Here is a 20,544-nt window from a genome sequence, read left to right on the forward strand (position 1 = left end):
AAATACTTAATTATGTTCTAAAATTTCAAAAATCGACCTCTGCTAACACTTTTGATTCGAAGTTTTGAGGTGCTACGTACACATAAAGCTGAGCATAAAAACACTTTTAGATAGTTGAACTTAAGATCTCAGCTATAATGATAAGTGTTCTTAACCACTTGAGTTATAAAACTCTCGTTTGAATTTTCGGATCGGTTTAGTCGGTGTGAATGTGAGTGGAGTTGGGCAAAAGATAACCAACGTCTACACTTGGGCCAAGACAGCCACTCAGTTGGACCTCAAACCATCTCAAAAGCCGGACAGTCATAGATCCGAGCCTAATGGGGCGCAACGAACGACATCCAAGCAGTTGCCAAAAATGTAGGCATGTATTACAGTATCAGCACTTGACTGCGGTGCATACGACCAGGCTTACGCACCACCAAGCTACCATCCACTGCATCCCTTACCACCACGAGCACACACTCCCAATAAATTAACCTCAAACACCACCTTCTAAACTCACATCAATTACTTTATGGCGGAAGGTGTTAACAAGAAGCCGTTGATGCTAGTCGCAGTGGACGACAGCGATCATAGCTTCTACGCGTTGGAGTGGACTTTGGATCATTTATTTGCTCAGGGCACCAACCATCCTTTCAAGCTCGTCATTGTTCATGCTAGGGCTTCTCCCTCATCTGCACTCGGCGTCGCCGGATTCGGTAATCTATTAGACTAATCTAAATTTATTAATCACTTTATTCTGATTCATTAGTTTGTGAGGATTTTTTTAATTTTCTGATTGAAATGCAGGGTCTGGGGAGTTTATAACTTCCTTGGAGTCGGATATGAAGAAAATATCTAGTAAGACAGTGCAGAAGGCCAAGGACTTTTGCACCAGTAAAAAGGTAGTTGAAGCGTTGCAAATAGTAAATACCGTTCATAAGTATCACTTGACTAAAAGCTATAATTGATACATCGACTGTCATATGATATGATCAACTAATTAATACGATTTATCGAGTCGATGAGGTTAATTAGTGAGCATGCAGGTGGAAAATGTGGAAGTGGAGGTAATGGAAGGTGATCCAAGAAATGTTATGTGCGACGCTGTGGATAAACATCATGCCTCCCTTTTGGTTCTTGGCAGTCATGGTTATGGAATCGTAAAGAGGTCCGTTTCTCCATTTCTCAGTTCTCATGTTTTGTATAAGTGGAAATGTTATGATCAAATCGTATAAATCGAGTTCACGAAATTCAAATGATCGTAACTAACTCACGTGCATATGGACGATTAATCTTAACACTTGTCTCATATAAACAATGTGTTAGATAATTAATCCGTGACACAGTTCAAATACATATTTGCAGGGCGGTTCTGGGAAGTGTAAGCGACTATTGTGCCCATCACGCAAAGTGCTCCGTGATGATTGTGAAGAAACCCGCCAAGCATTAAGCCATTTCTTTCAGCATTACATATAAATAAGAAAAGCTATTCGGCTCTAAGAATAGTGATACTGATAGGCCATATTATTTGGACTTCAATTTTTAGGGTAATTGAATGACGAATTGCAGTTTGTTTTGTAACCATCTATTGTTGGATTATGTTGCATAATATTGCGCTATATCTCACATTGCGGATGAATTTTTGCAACATAACGTGAAAATTATTTTTCATGCCCAAACCTCACTCTTCTCACATACACAGCAGCGGCGTCTCCTCTCCTTCCTTCCTCCATGCCTCTTTCCTTGGCGCCTCTGTGCCGGGTAGGGGCGGCGGTTTAGACCGAACCTGTTACCCAACCCAACCCACTAATTACAGTTAATATTTGGTGGAATGCTTAACGGGTCAAGTTGTTAACGGATGAACTTGTTAATTACCATTAACTAACAGGTCATTTTGAATTTACCTCATGAACACGTGTCATTTTGAGTTTCCCCACAAACACGTTAACACCTGGTAATTGAGAGTTTAATTTCAATAAAGGATAAAAAACTGTTTACTATTCTCATGTTTCGTGGTTTTCAACATTTAGTAGATCAAGTTTTTTTCGTCCCTGACTCATATCTAAAGTGTAAATTTTGGGATAGTCTCATACATCCGTTAGTTAAACTGTTAAATCTGACGTTAATTGTAACGTGGCGCTCATGTGGACAATGACTGGGCACCATGTGTCATCCACGTTTTGTAATTTTTTTGTTTTTTTTGTCTTCTTCTTATTCTTCTTTCTCTTTCTTCTTCTGGGTTGCAGAGGGTTGGGTTTTTTTAGGGGGGGGGGAGAGGGGGACGAAATGGGTTCATTTTTTAATTTTTTTTTTCTTCTTCTTCTTCCTCCGAATCTGAGTTGCAGATTTGGTTTTTTTTTTCTTCTTCCGTCTTCTTCCTCCTTCTTCTTCTTCCGAATCTGGGTTACAGATTCAGTTTTTTTTTTTTTTTCTTCTTTTTCCTTCTTCTCCATCTTCCTTCCCCTTCTTTTCCTTCTTCCTTCTTCTTCCTTCTCATTCTTCTTCTTCCTCGAATCTAGGGAAGATGAAGGTTTTTTTTTTTAATATATATATAATTAATTATTTATTTATTTTATATATAATTTATTTTTAATTTCCACGTGGATGACACGTAACGTCCAGTCATTGTCCACATGGGCGCCATGTCATAGTTAATTGTAGACTTAATAGTTTGACTCACGCCGTCACTCGCCACAATCCACCTCCCCAGTCCGTCGCCGCGATCCACCGCCGCATAATCTGATCCTCGTGGCTTTTTTCAGTCATCTTTTTTTTCTCAATTTTCGACGGAGATTATTTAGATTTGTGTTGATATTTGTTATTCCTCCAGCCTCCATGCCAGGTCATCATGGATTTTTCAATTATTTTTTCTTTACTCCTCCTGTTGTGTATGTTACATGTATCATGTGCTGGGTTGTTTGTTTTGTTGAAAAATATGTCAGATTTTGCTAACAAATGGGCTAAAGAAGGTATGGAAATGGACTTGGATTCTACATGAAATTCTTGAACTTTAATTACATAAATTTTGGTTTCTTTATTATGCATGAATGTGAAATTTTTGTTAATTAAATGTGTTTTTGGTGGAAGAATAGATATTTTTATTCACTTGTGCGAGAATTTTAGCTAAGGTCACACAATAAAGATGAATACCACTAAACAAACTAGGAATTTTGGCTAAAGCCACAAAATGATTAGGTACTCGACACATCAATCATCTTCCATGAGAGTCAGATGGCATTTTTGTAATAGAGATAAATACGACTCAACCGTAGTGCTAGAGTTTCTCAATCCAAAAGTCAGATGGCATTTTTGTAAACAAGGAAAAACAAGGCTCTGTACAAACTGAATGCCTGGTAGGGTTATGAAACATCCTTCTATTACCAATTCCAACTATTTTCACAACTGTTTGCAGACAAACGAAAGTAATTGATTTCAAACACAATATTATTTCTCAACCAAAATTTAGGACCAAACAAATTAGAGATCAAAGTCGAAATACCATTAAAACCAAGATAGAAGGCATAAACCCAAGTCAACAAACACGCAATATTCTAACGAAACCAAGCAAAAATACTCTCATCCCCCAATTTTAAACATAAAAAAAGAAGAAGCAATAATAGAGACTAGGATTACAACAAGCTTGGAGCTTACTATGCCAATTGCTTAGCACTTGATCTCCTTCAAACCATGAGCAAAGTAGATCAATGTTGGGTCGGTCGCACCCTCCCTGTAGTAGGCAAAGACCAAACAACCATCATCATGCATGCTTTCCCCAACAAAGCTGCAAAAGAGCATCCGGTTCAATACTTCTATCTTTCAAGTAACAGATTATAGTTCAACTGATGCAATACTTTTGCAACATAGGATTACAAATACAGGACGGAATCAACAAAACTTACAATTGGAGGTCGCTGAGCTTCCCAAGCAGAAACTTGGTTGCTGCCTCTATGTTCTTATATACCTCTTGGCTCTTCCCATCCAACTTGGGTGTCAACAGTTTGATGTACCTCTTCACCCATGTGAAAAACTGCTTCTTGTAATATGGAGGTTGCTCCTTTAAGCATCAGACAATAACTATCAACTTCTACTCGCAAAGAACCTTGGAGAGCAACAGTACAGTGAGCACCACATACCTGAAGTCTAAATGTGTCGACAATGTCAACAACCTTGACGGCTTGATCATCAACACCTTCATCCTCACCACCACCTTCAGCAGAGGGATTTGCACCAATGTCTACATCAACAGCTCATTGAACAACCCACTGCAAACAAAAAATAATTCAAACAACTTAGTCAATCAACTATGCAATTCATAACAATCAACATATTAACCTTTTACAAGTGATCCAGATCAGAATAAACCCACAACCGCAACGATCAATAACCACCACCTTGACTACACCCTGCAGGGAAAAAGATTAATACCGACCAGGCAACACAAAACCCTACTATATATTATACTTTCATATTACATTGCGAACACAGGTAAATCTCTCTAACGAGTAGTTAAACTTATAATAAAACCATAAAGACATCTCAACAAGTGGGGGACCAAAAAAAAAAAAAAAAAAACCAAAGAATTGACCAACTCACCTTTCCGTCAACTTCCCAAAGCACTCCATTGTGGATTTCCTTGTATGGAAACAAGTCCGAGAGAAGCTCATCACCTATAATAAAGGAAACTTTAACGAAAAGCTTCCGGTACTATTTACTTTAACGAAAAACCACATTTTTACACTAAAAAGTCAATCATGGTACTATTCACTTTATCCTTTATTTTGTCCTTATCATTAAAACTCAAAGTTTTCAAGCCATTTTCATTAGTTTTCCTTATAATAAAAGCATGAATCTGGTCACCAACTTGATAAAAGAAATTTAACTAAATATATAAGTTGAAGAAAACAAGAACATCATATAAAAAAAAAAAAGCAGATCCAGCAGAACATCATAAACAAATCTATAAACTTTACTAAGTACAACTGTTCAAGTAATTTACACAATTAAGTTCAAAAATTGCATCAAAATATCCAAAGATATTTTCAACCTGAATATTTACAAATTACACGGACTATGCCACCAACATATCAAAATTTTAAATTTGTAACATAAAATTCAAAAGCTTCACTATAATTTAATATGCAAAAGTACCCAGTACCAAATTACATAAAATAAATACCGAAAAGAGTTAGAAAACCATAAATCGCGGAGCAATATGAATTCAATCTTTTCTTAATCATTCAGATGAAATCCAGTAGCTTCATAAATTATAAACAACAAGCAAAAGCACCCAGATTACACAAAATAGATGTACATAATCACCACCAAATAAATCAAAACAATTAGAGCAACAGTAGATCGAATAATTTGTGAAACAGTACACACGGGCGGGAAAACAAAAATTTGGCACCAGATCCGTACCATAACCTAAAATTTGGAGATTAAACAGAGATCCAGTTTCGTTTTTTTTTTTCATAAGATCAGTACCGACGAATCGAAACCTTAATTTTGGAACCGAAAAAAGAAAACGAAAACCCTAATTTAAGCATACGTGGAACATTGGGAGAAATTTTTTACCAGTAAGGAGATCTTGGTAGACCAACATGATTGCAGCTCTCGGATTGCCCCAACAAGAGATTACGACGGAGTTTGGGAGGAGAGCAGAAAACGACGCAACAACGATAGCCCCAACAAGATTACGACGGAGTTTGGGAGGAGAGCAGAAACCGATGCAGCAACGATAGCACGAGGGTTTCAAAAAGCCCCGGTAACTATTAGGCCATCTCCAACCGATGGCTGGGCAGAGGGCTCCCTCTAGCCCTTCAAGATCATCCAAGATATTAAAATTTTAATGAACAGTATAGGGTTATATTTGCCTCCGTCTCCAACCGAGGGCCAAAGGGCCATAAAGCCAAACATAATTTATTATTTAAAAACTACAACTTAAATTCAAATCCAACGGCTAAGTGACGTCAGCATGACGACCGCTGGATTTGAATTTTTTTTTTGCTATAAATAGGGTGGATATTGGGATATAATTCACACAATTTTGAATTCAATCTATTTCAATTCAATCTCTTTCAATTCAAGTTTGCAATGAATTCCAACTTTGCATCCTCTTCAACTGGGGGTCCTCATCCTATTCCCAAAGAGAAGCAAAATAGGCGCAAATGAGACGAGAAGATGAGAAGTCTAAAGAAGAAGTTCAAGTAAGGCATAACAAACAAAACAGAGCAGCAACCATAACTGCAGCCATGGTGTGTCAGCCAATTGAGGAACAACCTTAATGTGGTGGCTCTATTATTGGTCGCTTTTACAAACCACGAAACAGAGCGATGATGCATGCTAATCTGATGAAAAACTACTTCAACCCTAACTCGGTGTACACAGAAGAGGATTTCTGACGTCACTTCCCGATGAGGCGTTATGTCTTCGAGCGTTTACTTCGTGATGTCCAGTAGGTCAATCTGTACTTTGGATAGAAGCGGGACAGAGCAGGCCGCCCTGATTTTTCACCTCATCAGAAAGTTGCTGTTGCATTCCAAATGATGGCATGTGGCTCCCCAGCTAATTCGATGAATGAAACCCATGGTATGTTTGAGTCTACATGCCTTGATACTCTTGAACAATTTTGTGACACAATTGTTCAGGTTTACAAAGACGAGTACCTCCGCGAGCCAAATAAAAAAGATCTGAATCGGCTCATTCGCAAAGCTGAAGACTGTGGGTTTCCGAGCATGATAGGGTCATTAGATTGCATGCATTGAGATTCGAAGAATTGTCCCACTGGATGGCAAAGAGGCTTTAGCGGAAGGTCGAGAAAGCTAACTGTTGTGTTAGAGGCAGTTACCTCCTATGACACATGGATCTGGCATGCTTTCTTTGGAGTCCCTGGATCCCAAAATGACATTACATTTCTTGGGCGTTCGCCCCTCTTCAATAACTTGACGGAAGGTAAAACACCTCAACTTAATTACTACATCAACGGCCGTCAATACAATATGGGGTATTACTTGACAGATGACATCTACCCAAAGTGGGCGACACTTGTCCAAGCAATTCCAAACCCTAGGAATGATGCAAAAAAGTTGTTTACCTTACACCAAGAGGCATACTGGAAAGATGTTGAGAGGGCTTTCGGTATTCTACAAGCACGGTGGAAGATCATCAGCGAACTGGCAAGAGGGTGGAGTCGAGAAAATTTGGACTCTATCATGATGTCTTGCATCATATTACACAATATGATAGTGGAGGATGAGCGAGATGGGCATATTGATGGAGAATCCGATGACAACCAAGAAGATCCAAATAGGTTAAGAAGGGCTCGTGCAAAAATATATGATGGGCCTAATTTGCCTTTCAATCCAAGAACTGGTAGTATCTCTATAAATGAGTACATGATGCGCTATAGAATGATACGTTCTCGTGCCCAAATAAGTACCTACAACATGATCTTGTTGCACATCTTTGGGCTAAAAGAAGCATGGAGTAGGAGTTTAAGTTTTATGTTGTTAAATGTTTTTAAAAATGTTGTTTAAGTTTCATGTTGTTAAATGTTTTTTTTTATGTTGTATAATTTGTATGTTGGTTAATTTTATTTAATGTTGTTTCATATTGTTTAATTTTGTTTCATTTTACTTAATTTAATTTAATGTTGTGTAATGGCTTAGGAAGTTATAGGAAAAATATATAATTTAAAAAAAAATATGAAACCAATTTTGTGAAATAGAAGTTATAGGAAAAAAATAGAATTTAAAATAAAATGAAACAAATTTTGTGAAATAGAAGTTATAGGAAAAAAAAAAGAATTTAAAATAAAAGGAACAAATTATGTGAAATAGAAGTCATAGGAAAAAATGGAATTTTAAAAAAATATGAAACAAATTTTGTAAAATAAAAGTTATAGGAAAAAATAGAAGTTATATGAAAAATTTTGTAAATAAAAAATAATAATAAAACTGTAAAAAAAAAAAAATTCAAATGCAACGACTAGGCAGCTAGTCATTGCATTTGAATTTTTTCTTAAGAAATCCTGTCGATTATAACCGATAGGAAATCCGACACATTTAAAAAAATTATGGCCCAACCCGGGGCTGGTTGGCTGGCTGGAAGTGGCCAGGCCTCTAGCCCTTTGGCCCTTTCCAATTCCGTGGGGCCCTCTCAGATTTCACAGTCCTCTGGTCTAGCCCTCGGTTGGAGACGATTTTCGGACTATTTTCGGTCCTCTGGACCCTTCGGTTGGAGATGGCCTTATATACAGGCGAGGCAAGGGTTTGGGAATAGCACAGCAAAATGCTACGCAAATGCACTTGATTTTCTGTAAAATTACCCTGTAAGCCCTTTGGGATATTCGTTTCCGAATCCGAGTAGAACGAGGTTTCTGGATGGTCGGGTCGGACTAACTCTTAATTTGGGCATGTTGAAATTTGTATTGGGCTAAATGAATTAAAGAAGATTAATGAACAAAAATTAACAAGAGCGTGTGAAAGGTAAAAATGGGTGTTTGAGTAACACTAGGATATTGTCTACTAATTTCAACATTTATCAAGGTTGATTTGGTATTGCTGTGCTTTGAAAAAAAACTGCTTCTGTTGTGTTGTGAGAATAAGCAGTTGTGAAATAAAGCAACAGAATGTTTGGTAAACTTTTTTTTGTAAAAGTGTTTTTGGAAAAAAAAAAGGCAGTATCATAGTGTTTGGTAAACTTTTATGTAAAACAATTGTGACTGTGTGAAATGACAAAAAATGGTATAATACTAGATTTGCCATTAATTTAATTTTCTTAACAAATAAAGGTGAATTACTAAATATACTTTATTTAAAAAAAATATATTTATAAACTTTATCTTAAATATTAATTAGTATGACAAACTACTTCAATTGAAATATTTTAGACTGAATAGTTATGATTCATTAGTACAATATTGTTAATGTACTTGAAAGTAGTTTAATTAGATGCATTCATCAAACTTACCGCTATTCTATTTCTTAATGCTTCTATCTCATGTGATTCTTCAATTTGATAATTTTGGTATTCTTCATCATCATCATCACTACTATTGCTTTCTTCACAAAAGTCCCTGGGGTCAGCCTCTTTGAACATTTTTGGAGAGAGAATCCCTTTGATATAGTACACGAAAGCGACCACATGTATAATAATAAAAAACCTGCAGAAGAAAATATAGCAATGATAAAACATAGTAAGAAACATAAGGCTATAAACTGCACGGGATACAAACTATCTGGAAAAAATGAAGAAAACAGACTTCTAATTAGTTCCAAATTCAAGCAATCCCCTTGTTTAAGTTCTACTAATTGCAAAGCTTCTCCATATTTGCTAACCTTCTATAAGAATTATCTAAGTCCATTAAGGAGCAACCATATCCATTAAGGAGCAACCATATACTTTGAAACTGCTTAATGAAAACCAAACTCTTATAACTTTATAAGTGGCTCAGTCCAAAAAAAGAACACTCTTACGAACACGTGAACTAGCATCTTCAGAACCTTATTAACTCAGTATGAAGACGTCTTTTACAAGTGTTTTGAAAATAACCGAAAGGTAAGACAAGCTCCAGTATCAGAAAATGAAAAGTCAATGAGAAAAGAAAGTTGGGAAATGCTCACCAAAAAGGATGCAAAATGTTCTGATGTCATGACTGCATTGAATCCAACTACCGGCACCAAAGCGGCTAACAATGTTCCCAAGACCACCTACATTAGCAAGGCTACGATGTCAATAGGAACCAAGAGTCATTTAAATGTATCAATTTTATAGCCACCATTCTTTTTCATCTAGTATTTCTAGCTACAAACTAACAAAGCGCGAGAATGTTAGTATGCTATGGCATAAATAACATTAGAACATATACTTACCATGTAAAAGTATGCTATGGCAGTAAGAGTTGCATAAAAGAGGGATCCTGTATTCAGTGTCTGCATATTGCATAATGTAATCAGAAGATATTGAAGCACATTAAACATAATCCCTGCAATATATAGTATATACTAATGAAGATCCATCAGAAACAAATTCATAAGGTGATCCTACTCAACAGTCAACAGAATCAGATCATTCTTTGAAACAACCATGCACCTAACATAATAAAATAAACTTGTCTTTTACCCAACCTAACCTTATATATAGATACAAAGTGAAGACCAAAGCAAAAATTGCCACAACTTCATTGTCATAGCTTCCAGCCACAGAACAAGAAATATGTGATGGGCCCTACAAATGAAAGCATAAAAAAGGACAGTTAAGAATTTGCATTACCGTGTCCATATGTTGTAGAGTTAAAAATACCCGCTATTGTAATTTACCATGGCTATAAAGAGCTGCAGCTGTTAGTCCAGCACCAGCACCCTTAACTTCCTGAAGAAAGAGGCAATTGAACACCATCAAGAAATTGGAGGAAGATAACCAAAATCTACAAAAATAACTAAGGCAAGAATACGATACAAATACAAGTTACTCTCCTTTTGATTACTGAGAAATGTAATTACGAATGATAAAAATTCAAAGTTACAACAGTTAGAACACAACAATTTACAGAATAACACAAAGGTAAACTAATATGAAACACCATTCGGTTCGATAATTCACAAGAGTAGATAATCAATTGTAAAGTTGTATGATTTGCACAATAATATCCATATATATGTACATCAATAGATAAATAATTTCAACACTGATGCCTTTTCCTGCATTTTCTAGGCTGCCAAACAAGCAACACCGGATTTTGACATCAATAAGCAATAGATCTACATAAACTGGAGAAAAGATAGTGATCCAAGAGCTCACATAGAAGAGCCGGATTGAAAATGCGAGAACGCCGATCAGGATGAGGATGAAGAAGGAAATGACATTTCCGAAAGCATGCCTCAAGGTCGTCCCGTTAGGCCGCCATTGACGGCCAAATCAAGTTGCGAGCTTCTGGAAGAGCGATGAAGGAGACTGAGGTCTGAGGAGAGGAAGGGCTTTTGCGGGGGCAGTAACGAAACCAAGTAGGGGAGAAGGCCTAGAGGCTTAAGCTGGGATTGAAGTTTCAGGTCTGGTTCTTCATGGGTTTTGCGAGAGGGCGTGCGAGAGTGAAAGTGTGAGGAAGGCTGGAGAAAAGAGGGCAATGTTGGTAAATTGAAAAATTCATTAATGAATTTACTGTTCATTTGTTTTTTCAAATAAGCTGGTTTTTGGATTTTTTTTCATCCTAAACTTTGAAAAAAAAAGAAGCTGGTTTTGGGTGTTTACCAAACACCAAAAACTCTTCCAACTTTCTTAGATACCTATTTTTTTTTTTTAAATCACCTCAGTACTAAATTAGGGCTCAATAACATGATTTATCAACCATTTTCTTGAAATATCATCTATGTCCTTATATTTCTTGTTTGTATCCTTAATTGCACTAAATTAATCATAACCTTTACCCAGCCTTAAATGATGATTCCAAATTAGTACTAACATTTACATAATAAGAAGGCGTTACACCCTTGTTGGAGTTGATTCAGCCTCATATACTCGATCGCTCCAATATTAGGATTTACTTAACATCCACACAAATGTATGTGTTCAATTTTGAGTTTGGTTGTGTCAAAATGGTCACGTAATCTTTCTTTTGCCTTTTGAGGTTATTTGAGCTCATTCAATTGCGATAAAACTAGTATCAACAACGAAAACTTAGCGCAGTGATATTTTTAAAGTTTTTACCACCAAATTTATTTTCCTTTTCCAGCTGCCCAATACAAATATGAAAATTGCATTATATGACTTCAATTGTCACACAAATTTCACGAGGATGCAAATAAAGCCAATAAAGTGTTCAAGTATTGACTGACAGACATCAACTCTTAAGCGAATAATATCATCACTCTAATAACAATTGTGTGGAACGTACTACACCATTGTAACGCTCATATGTAATTTTTTAAATAAAAAATCAATGTATTTTGTCGAGCGTATCGAAGATTAAATCTCAACCATCAGATTATCATTGGCCCACTCATCATCCATACAAATAAAAAATGTTCAAATGTTGTCTAAAAGCACACCAAGCCTACACATCCAAACATCAACCAACCAATCACCATCCAACATATCGGAAACTCCTCCACGTGTCAAAGGGGGCGTTTCACCGTGTCAATCACCCCCATAGACTCGACCACAGGAAATCAATTCCTCTTTTAATTTGCATGGATAAAACAAGTTACCGTACGTAAACGCTGGAGAAAACCCAAATCGGTTTAATTTTTGCTCCCTTCAGAGTTTTTCCCACCTCTGCTTTTTCTGCTCCTCTTTACATAATCTCTCTCTCTCTCTCACTCTCTCTCTCTAGCAGAGCGTAAATGGATTCTCCAACATCGTCCGTTTTGTCATCGCCCTCAGCCGTGAAATGCTCCATCTGCATGGAGGGTGTCTCCGACGACTGTGGCCGCACTGTCGTCAAGCTTCAGTGCTCTGACTTGTTTCACCTTGGTGAGCTGATTTTCACACCCTTTTTTTCTTCGCATGCATGCGCGCATTATTTCTGGCCATTCAGTCGAACTGAGTTTGAAGAATCAATGAACAAAAAGAAACCACGATGTGTAGAAAGAGAAAAAAAGCGTACAAAAGTCACTTTCCTTAATTTGATATCCTGTAATTCATAAAAAAGGCTATCTGTGTTGTTTGAATAAGGATTAGGAGAACACTGGAGGATTTCGAAAAATCGGGATGTCTAAAATTTGTCTTGCGACTCTGTGTGCCTAGGCTGTTCGACGAACTAGCTGTTTTAACAGCATTGATGTAAATAATAGAACTTAAAGTAGTTTAAATTGAGTTAATTAGAAATTATAAGATTTAACATTTTTCTTGGTGGAGCTATAGATTGCATTGGTTCTGCATTCAATGTAAAGGGTATCATGGAATGCCCTATCTGCGGCGAGATTGAGGATGGCGTATGGAGGTATTTTATATCTGGTAGCCCTGACCGCGAGCTCAACGTATCTGAGGAAGAGATGGATTATGAGGACAGTCCTATGGAGTTCTTTGACATGGTAAAAGCAATGACAACAATTTTGAAAATTCTTTTTTTCACATCGAACAAGCTTCACGGAAGGTTGTTAAATTTTTCGTGAAGCACGAGTGTCGCCAATATAAAATACGATGTGCGCACACCTGCACAACAAGATGTAATAGCTAATGTGCGTAGTTTATAGATCTGTAAATGGATAAAACCATTTTATGTTGTAGACTGTAAAATTCATCCATTTTTTAGTTCATAAATACGTTTGTGACTGTTTCAGGGGTTACAGGGAACCATGTTACGCGGTTTTCATCATGGTGAATGGTAAGCATTGTTTCTACTGTGCAAGCTCCTTACTTTCCTTCTGCTGCATTTGTGTTAGATTGCCCTCATACGATCTTAAGTGTCCTCTGACTATACAAAATCGTTCTGTTTCATTGACGTGAAAAATGTGTAAGTTTGTGTTGTTTAGGCTGTTTATTTAATAGGTAAGATTGATATGTTAACTCGTGTCCCGTTACTTTAGTAAGCGGTTGCTAGTTGTGCTTCAATTCTTTCCTTTTGATAGCTTTTATATGAAACAGCAATGATCAAATTGATGATATTCTGATTCTTCTCCAGAGACTATGGTCCAAGAGGTAGGAACATAAAGAGAGATAGTTTCCGTTTGCACTTTGAGCGAAAACAGAATTACCGGAAAAAAGTTGACGTATGTAGAAAACCTCGATTGTCCTAGGATTTGAACAATCATAAAACTCATATCTATTTCCAGGCAGTTTATTGAACTTTACAGCATGATTAGTGCCTCTATTGGTCTTTGTCTTACATCTGTATGTTTCAAAACTTGCAGGGAAATGGGATGGTTACCGCCTACCCATCGCGGTAAGTTCATCTTTTTTTTTTTTCACCTTAAATTCAAATTACCAGTTGATGTAAAACTAGTTTCATGACAGGCTCAGAACCACATTTTGGAGGGAATTTGCTTGCCCCCTATTCGGTCTTTCCTGGCTATCCTTATACCAACAATCGATGGAATGGCCCTCCCATACCCAGCGAGGTATTGCCTTCGAATCCTTCCCAGATTTATTGGAGACCCGAACCTTTACTTTGTGATAGCTATGCCAATTTGTTTTCAACGGGCAGCTATACTGGTGGTGCTAATTGGTCTTCAGTTCCTTCCGCAACCTTGAGTTCCGGGGTTGATTTTACTGGCATGCCAAATGCACCATTTGTTCCTCAAATTGCTGACTGCGGGTAAGCTTTTGATAAACTTAAAGCCCCCCGAATCATTTTGAAAGCTAGATTTTGTTCGTCGTTCTTCAATTTTCTTAAATAGCGTATTGAATCTTTAATCGCATGCTCCTTTTCTGTGTAGCATGCGTTTTCAAACCAGTTATGAATCTCCATTTGGTCTTGCTTATCAAGGAAGCAATGATCCACTTCATCCCAACTTCCAAATGATGCAGCAGTCGCCAACCAATTTCCCTTCACAAGTGGCCCAAGCTTCCATGGGAAGATCAAATGACGCGCCTTCACTTGGAAGTTGGGCAGGGCAGCCTAGCTTGATGGAAGTTGGAGTGTCCGTGCAAGTGCAACCTAGCTTGATGGACTGGCTTCGGGCAGGGCAGCCAGCACCTTCACTTGAACAGGCTGCAGACTCCAATTCATTTTTCGTCAACATGAACTCTGGCCTGTCGGAATCAGCAACCGACGGCCATCGCCTTGTGCAGGAAGGAAACGAGGTCCAACCATTCCATCTTTTTCCAGAAGACAGCGGTCCTTTGACTTATTTTTTCCCTGACGTGAATCAGTAAGTCGATATCGTAGCAGAAAACGCCTGAGTTGCAACCCCGTCAAAAATTTATTACCGCAGCCGCATTGCCTCTTTCTATGAGAAGCATAAACTTCAATGATGAACTGAAAAACTATAGATATAGTTTATGAAGTTGTTATTTCATGCTTGTTTTATGCAAGCAACCAAAGTGAAATTAGTATATGTTGAAATAATTAAGGTGAGTATAAAATGTATATTGTGTTTCTATATTATGATTTACAATAGAGATGCTCTTTATAGGAGCCAAAGGAGCGGACAACAACTAATGGAAATAGTAAAGAAAGACTAATGAACAATTAGTGGACTAGACAAAATTATGAAAGGCATGTCTAATGGAAGTACTCATGAAAGGCTAGTGGACAAGCAATCAATGTGTTGAGAAGAAGATTCCCTTTTACGCCCCCGCAAGACGGTGGTCCCGTCAGAGACACCGATCTTGGATCGTAACAATTGGAAGCGTGGACGAGGAAGAGCTTTTGTGAGGACGTCTGCAAGCTGATCCTGAGTAGAAACATGTGAAACTTGAAGAAGCTCGCGATTGACGCGATCACGAACAAACTGAAAATCAAGTTCAATGTGCTTCATGCGAGAGTGAAGAACAGGATTGACACTATAAAAAGTTGCCCCAATATTGTCGCAGGAAATGGTTGGCTTATCCATTGAGGAGACACAAAGCTCATGGAGAAGGGATTGAAGCCAAGCTAGTTTAGCAGTAGTAGAGGCTATGGCGCGGTATTCTGCTTCCGTGGACGATCGAGCGACAGAACGTTGTTTGCGAGAGCTCCAAGAGATTAAGTTGCCACCCAAATAGATGACATAACCCGTGGTGGACTTACGGTCATCACGATCACCAGCCCAGTCAGCGTCTAAGAAGGCATATAGACGAGATGAGGCACTGCGGCGGAAGAGAATGCCATGAAAAATAGTGCCTTTTAGATAGCGGAGGAGACGTTTCAAGGCCTGCCAATGAGACTCAGTTGGTCGATGCATGAACTGTGAGAGTTTGTTGACGGTAAATGAGATGTCAGGGCGGGTGAGACTGAGGTATTGGAGACCTCCAACAAGTTGTCGAAAGGTAGTAGCATCAGTGAGAGGAGAGCCATCAGAGAGAATCAAAGGAGTAGAGGTAGCCATTGGTGTGGTCACATCCTTAGCACCATCCATTTTAGCTTTAGCGAGAAGATCATGGATGTATTTATGTTGAGAAAGAAACAAACCCGTGGTGGTGGGTATCACTTCAACCCCAAGGAAATAACGAAGGTTCCCCAAATCTTTGACAGAAAAACGATTTGTCAAGGCTTGAATGAACGTAGATAGGAGACTGGTATTATTTCTTGTAAGAACAAGATCATCAACATAAACTAGAAGGAAGATCACATCATTATCCTGACGAAAAATAAAGAGAGAGGTATCTGAGATGGCATTGACAAATCCTTGATTGAGCAAAAAGGTGCTCAACTCCTTGTACCATGATCGGGGTGCCTGCTTGAGGCCATATAAAGCTTTGCGAAGTTTGCAGACATGTGTTGGAACAGTAGATTCACCGAACCCGGGGGTTGAACCATGTAAACATCTTCAGAGAGTGATCCATGCAAAAAGGCATTGTTCACGTCTAATTGACGAAGAGGCCAACCATGAGTGAGAGCCAAATAAAGAACAATACGGATGGTGGTGGGTTTGACAACTGGACTGAAGGTGTCTAAGAAATCCACGCCAGGACGTTGGTGAAAGCCTTTAGCAACAAGGCGTGCTTTGTACCTATCAATGCTGCCATCAGAATGTCTTTTGATGCGGAAGACCCATTTGCACCCGATAAGATTCTGTGAAGGTTGAGGAGGAACAAGCTCCCATGTGCCATTGCGGATTAACGCATTGAACTCGTCGGACATTGCTGCACGCCAAAGAGGATCTTTGATAGCCTGAGAAACACATGTTGGTTCAATGGGAGAAGGAAGTGGGTGTTTGGTGGCAGTGCAAAGTTGTTTAGGTTTAAAGATATTGTTTTTGGCTCTGGTGGTCATGGGGTGATGGTTGAAATTATTTGGTGGTGGTGGTGAGGGTAAAGGAATGATAGATGTGGGTATGAGATGATGTGGGGATGGGGGGTGAGCAGTCGCAGATGGTGATGGTGTAGGGGAGAGACACAACTCCGAGACCTCCGAAGATGTATGAGTGGCAGCATGCTGAGAAGAGGTGTGTGATGGGACCGGTGGCACTTCGGCAATGTGAGCAGGAATGGAGATGGCGGCTGGAGTGACAGCAGACCATGCAGTAGAGTCGGGGGAAGGAACTGAAGGGATGACAGAGTCACGAGAAGAAAAAGGAAAAGTGTTTTCATCAAATCGAACGTGACGGGAAACAAACATACGACGGGAAGGGAGATCAAGACATAGATAAGCACTTTGAGTAGAGGAGTAACCAAGAAAGAGACATGGACGAGATCGAGGAAGAAGCTTGTTGGAATTATAGGGTCTTAACCAAGGGAAACATAAGCAACCAAACACACGAAGCTTAATGTAGTTAGGAAGATCACCAAAGAGAGCTTTGTATGGAGAGATATTATTGAGAACATGAGTGGGCATCCTATTAATAAGATACATAGCAGTTTTGAAAGCATATGACCAATAAGTTAGGGGTAAGGATACTTGGTGGAGAAGTGTTAACCCTGTTTCGACAACATGGCGGTGGCGGCGTTCAGTAACACCATTGTGTTCAGGAGTGTGTGGAGGAGTGGTGGGGTGAGTGATGCCATTTGTGGAAAGAAAATGTTTGAGTTTAACATATTCTCCTCCTCCGTCAGAGTAGAAGGTGATTATTTTGGTGTGGAAGTAGTTTTCTACAAGAGCTTTAAAGGTTGTGAAGATTGAGAAAACATCGGATTTGTGTTTCATGGGATAAAACCAAATATATTTCGTGAAATGATCGACAAAGATAACATAGTATGAAAAACCATCAGTAGATAAATAGGGAGCAGGGCCCCATACATCACTATATATTAGTTCAAGGGGACGCTTACTAACAAGCGTAGAATGACCAAACGGGAGCTTGTGGCTTTTATTGCAATGACAAGAAGTGCAAACAGAAGGAGTTGAAGACATAGGAATTGAGAAGGTACGTTGGATTTGAAGATAGGTTCGATGGTTGGGGTGACCAAGCCTACGGTGCCACACATTGGAGGAGTCCATCACACTGCTCATAACTTGTTTTTGAGGCATCAAGCACGGCCACTCATATGTATCGTTCTTATTCGGGCCTCGAAGAAGTGCCGCTCCCGTGTTGAGATCCTTGACAAGAAATGAATCAGGAAAAAATTCAATAGAGGTGGCATTTTGTCTATTAAATTTGGCAATGGAAATAATATTACGGGAAATGGAAGGAACACACAAGACATCATTTAAGTGAAATGGGGTGGTAGAGGAAGAAGAGAGTGATGTGGAACCAACATGTGTAATACTTAAACCTGTTCCATTACCAATAACAATCTGATTAGGACCATCATAGGTAGTGGAGTCCGGGATGTTCCTGGAGTCAGAAGTGACATGGTGAGAGGCACCCGAGTCGAGCAGCCAAGGAGATGATGTTGAAGGGCGGATAGTGGTGTGGTTGACCGTGGGTGGAGCGGAAGAAAGTTGAGGGCAACGTTTTGCACTATGCCCTTGAGTACCACACAATTGACAAAAACCACGATACCCCGTAGTAGAACGACGATGATTGGAGTTGTGGTGGTTAGCACGGTTAGAGTTGTAGGTGGTATTTGTGGGACGTTGTTGGGAGGTTTGTGTGGCCCTGAAGTCACGCTGGAATGAGCGGGGAGCTTGAGCAACAAGGGCAGTCATAGGAGTAACAGCAGCTGGTAGTGCATCCTGTTGGAGGAAAGTTTCATGTTCAATGAGTTTGTCATACAGATTTTCAAAGGAGATGGAGGTATCGCTAGCTCGAACAACGGCAACGATTTCTTTGAAGGCAGGTCCAACACCATTGAGGACGTGTAGAACAACATCATCATTGGAGCGTGGAGAATCAATGATGGCAAGCTCATCAATGATAGCTTTGATAGCTTGTAGAAAAACTGACACAGGTTGTGTATCACGACGTATGAGCGTAAGACGCTCTTTGAGGTTGAGAACCCGAGAGCGTGTTTTGTTGGCGTAGAGCTTGGTGAGCTTGTCCCAAGCCTCCTTGGATGTTTTAGAGGAGGAAATGAGAGATATAATCTGTTCAGAGACAGGAGCTAAGATAACATGTAGTTGTAGCTGATCTTGACGAATCCAGAAGGTGTAGCACACAGTAGAGGAGGCAGCATGACGTGGTTTTGATCCATCAATGTAACCCATCACGTCATACCCAAGAAGCAGGGCATTGAATTGAGCTCGCCAGGAAGGAAAGTTGGTGGGTGTGAGTTTTAGAGGTAACTGAGCAGCAGCGTTAATGGTGACAGGGGTGGGCAAGGGGGGTGAGTTGGTGGATTCAGCCATGAGGATCGGAAAAAAAAAAATTGCTCGATAGAGCTTTGTTGCTCTTGATACCAAATTAAGGTGAGTATAAAATGTATATTGTGTTTCTATATTATGATTTACAATAGAGATGCTCTTTATAGGAGCCAAAGGAGCGGACAACAACTAATGGAAATAGTAAAGAAAGACTAATGGACAATTAGTGGACTAGACAAAATTATGAAAGGCATGTCTAATGGAAGTACTCATGAAAGGCTAGTGGACAAGCAATCAATGTGTTGAGAAGAAGATTCCCTTTTAGAAATATCTCTCAAAATCTCGAACTTCAACCCCAAATCAATCATTTTGTTTTTTTTTGGATACGAACGATATCGAAGGACGGCCAAACAAAGATGGAACTTCGGATCCTTCCGCCAAGGGCCACGGATTCGGCATGTTTAGCCTATAACTAGACGAATGAGGATCCTTTCTGAATCCTCCTCTTTGTGAGGATCATCTCTGGATCCTTCAATCATATCCGTTCATCGTGCAATCAGTTTTCGTCAGGTATTGTTTATATTTAATTTTAAATATAAAGATTTACAATAATTTCTGACCGCACGATATACGATGAACAGATGTGATTAAAGGATCCTTGAGACCCCCACAAAAAAGAATCCGGAGGGAATCCTCATTCAGGTTAGACCTGCACCACTTGTAGGAAAAAAATTTTTAGTGCCAATGTGGGATTTAGTAAGGAGTGAAGAGTCATTCAACCCTCTTAAGTAGCTCACGGTTGTTCACATGATAAATGTAGATGAAATAATAGATGAAAATTTAAAAATCTAAATGAGCATCACCAAAGGCTAGGCAAATGAGAACGGTGCATAAAATTTTTCCCACGTGATAAATTCGGCAAAATGTCATATCAGTCCTCACTGTTACCATTGCCATTATAGAACGGTACATAAAATTTTCGCTTTATACGGCTTCTTGGGTAAAAAATAAAGGGAAGATATTTCCTCCGGATCTCTCCCACCAAACCCACATAATCAATTAATCCGGACCTTTAAAATTTGATTCAACGATTACAAACAGAGAGTTCCTTTAAAGTTATAATAATTTTAACCGTTATATCAAATTTTAAGGGTCCGTGTTAATTGATTATGTGGCTTTGGTGGGAGAGATTCGAAGAGGATCTCTTCCCAAAAATAAATATAGGGACCACGTCAATATTCTTTTTTTAATATAGTTATGTATGTAGGATGAATAACTATCGGCTAGAAGTTAAATTG

The 20,544-nt window shown here is 38.9% G+C and overlaps 2 protein-coding genes, 1 long non-coding RNA gene and 1 pseudogene across 3 annotated transcripts; 2 read left to right on the plus strand and 2 right to left on the minus strand.

The window, feature by feature from the left end:
- Positions 1-352: 352 nt before the first annotated feature.
- Positions 353-1,624, plus strand: LOC126607177 (universal stress protein PHOS32-like). Its single transcript, XM_050274671.1, has 4 exons — positions 353-701; positions 793-887; positions 1,032-1,153; positions 1,351-1,624. Exons 1-4 carry the CDS (start codon positions 518-520, stop codon positions 1,433-1,435), a joined length of 486 nt encoding a protein of 161 aa, XP_050130628.1. The 5' UTR covers positions 353-517; the 3' UTR covers positions 1,436-1,624.
- A 1,838-nt stretch (positions 1,625-3,462) lies between these two features.
- On the minus strand, positions 3,463-5,703 carry LOC126606467 (translationally-controlled tumor protein homolog; annotated as a pseudogene).
- A 3,911-nt stretch (positions 5,704-9,614) lies between these two features.
- LOC126609021 (uncharacterized) lies at positions 9,615-10,523 on the minus strand. The gene is made up of 3 exons (XR_007618074.1): positions 10,118-10,523; positions 9,858-9,917; positions 9,615-9,695 (listed from the first exon to the last, which is right to left on the minus strand). It is a non-coding gene; the product is annotated as an uncharacterized LOC126609021 (long non-coding RNA).
- Positions 10,524-12,315: 1,792 nt separating this feature from the next.
- LOC126606897 (uncharacterized) lies at positions 12,316-14,829 on the plus strand. Its single transcript, XM_050274286.1, has 7 exons — positions 12,316-12,453; positions 12,844-13,019; positions 13,263-13,306; positions 13,833-13,864; positions 13,936-14,236; positions 14,376-14,510; positions 14,583-14,829. The coding sequence occupies exons 1-7, from the start codon at positions 12,324-12,326 to the stop codon at positions 14,794-14,796; spliced, it is 1,032 nt and encodes a 343-aa protein (XP_050130243.1). The 5' UTR covers positions 12,316-12,323; the 3' UTR covers positions 14,797-14,829.
- Positions 14,830-20,544: the final 5,715 nt, after the last annotated feature.

This window comes from Malus sylvestris, chromosome 16 (genome assembly GCF_916048215.2).
Source record: "Malus sylvestris chromosome 16, drMalSylv7.2, whole genome shotgun sequence".
Taxonomy (NCBI): domain Eukaryota; kingdom Viridiplantae; phylum Streptophyta; class Magnoliopsida; order Rosales; family Rosaceae; genus Malus; species Malus sylvestris.

Bases quoted from the DNA above. Each gene is read 5' to 3' on its own strand.
- LOC126607177 (XM_050274671.1), top strand. From the start codon at position 518: ATGGCGGAAGGTGTTAACAAGAAGCCGTTGATGCTAGTCGCAGTGGAC. The intron at 888-1,031 runs GTAGTTGAAGCG...GTGAGCATGCAG, and splicing joins ACTTTTGCACCAGTAAAAAG to GTGGAAAATGTGGAAGTGGA. The intron at 1,154-1,350 runs GTCCGTTTCTCC...ACATATTTGCAG, and splicing joins GGTTATGGAATCGTAAAGAG to GGCGGTTCTGGGAAGTGTAA.
- LOC126606897 (XM_050274286.1), top strand. From the start codon at position 12,324: ATGGATTCTCCAACATCGTCCGTTTTGTCATCGCCCTCAGCCGTGAAA. The intron at 13,020-13,262 runs GCAATGACAACA...TGACTGTTTCAG, and splicing joins AGTTCTTTGACATGGTAAAA to GGGTTACAGGGAACCATGTT. The intron at 13,865-13,935 runs GTAAGTTCATCT...GTTTCATGACAG, and splicing joins GTTACCGCCTACCCATCGCG to GCTCAGAACCACATTTTGGA.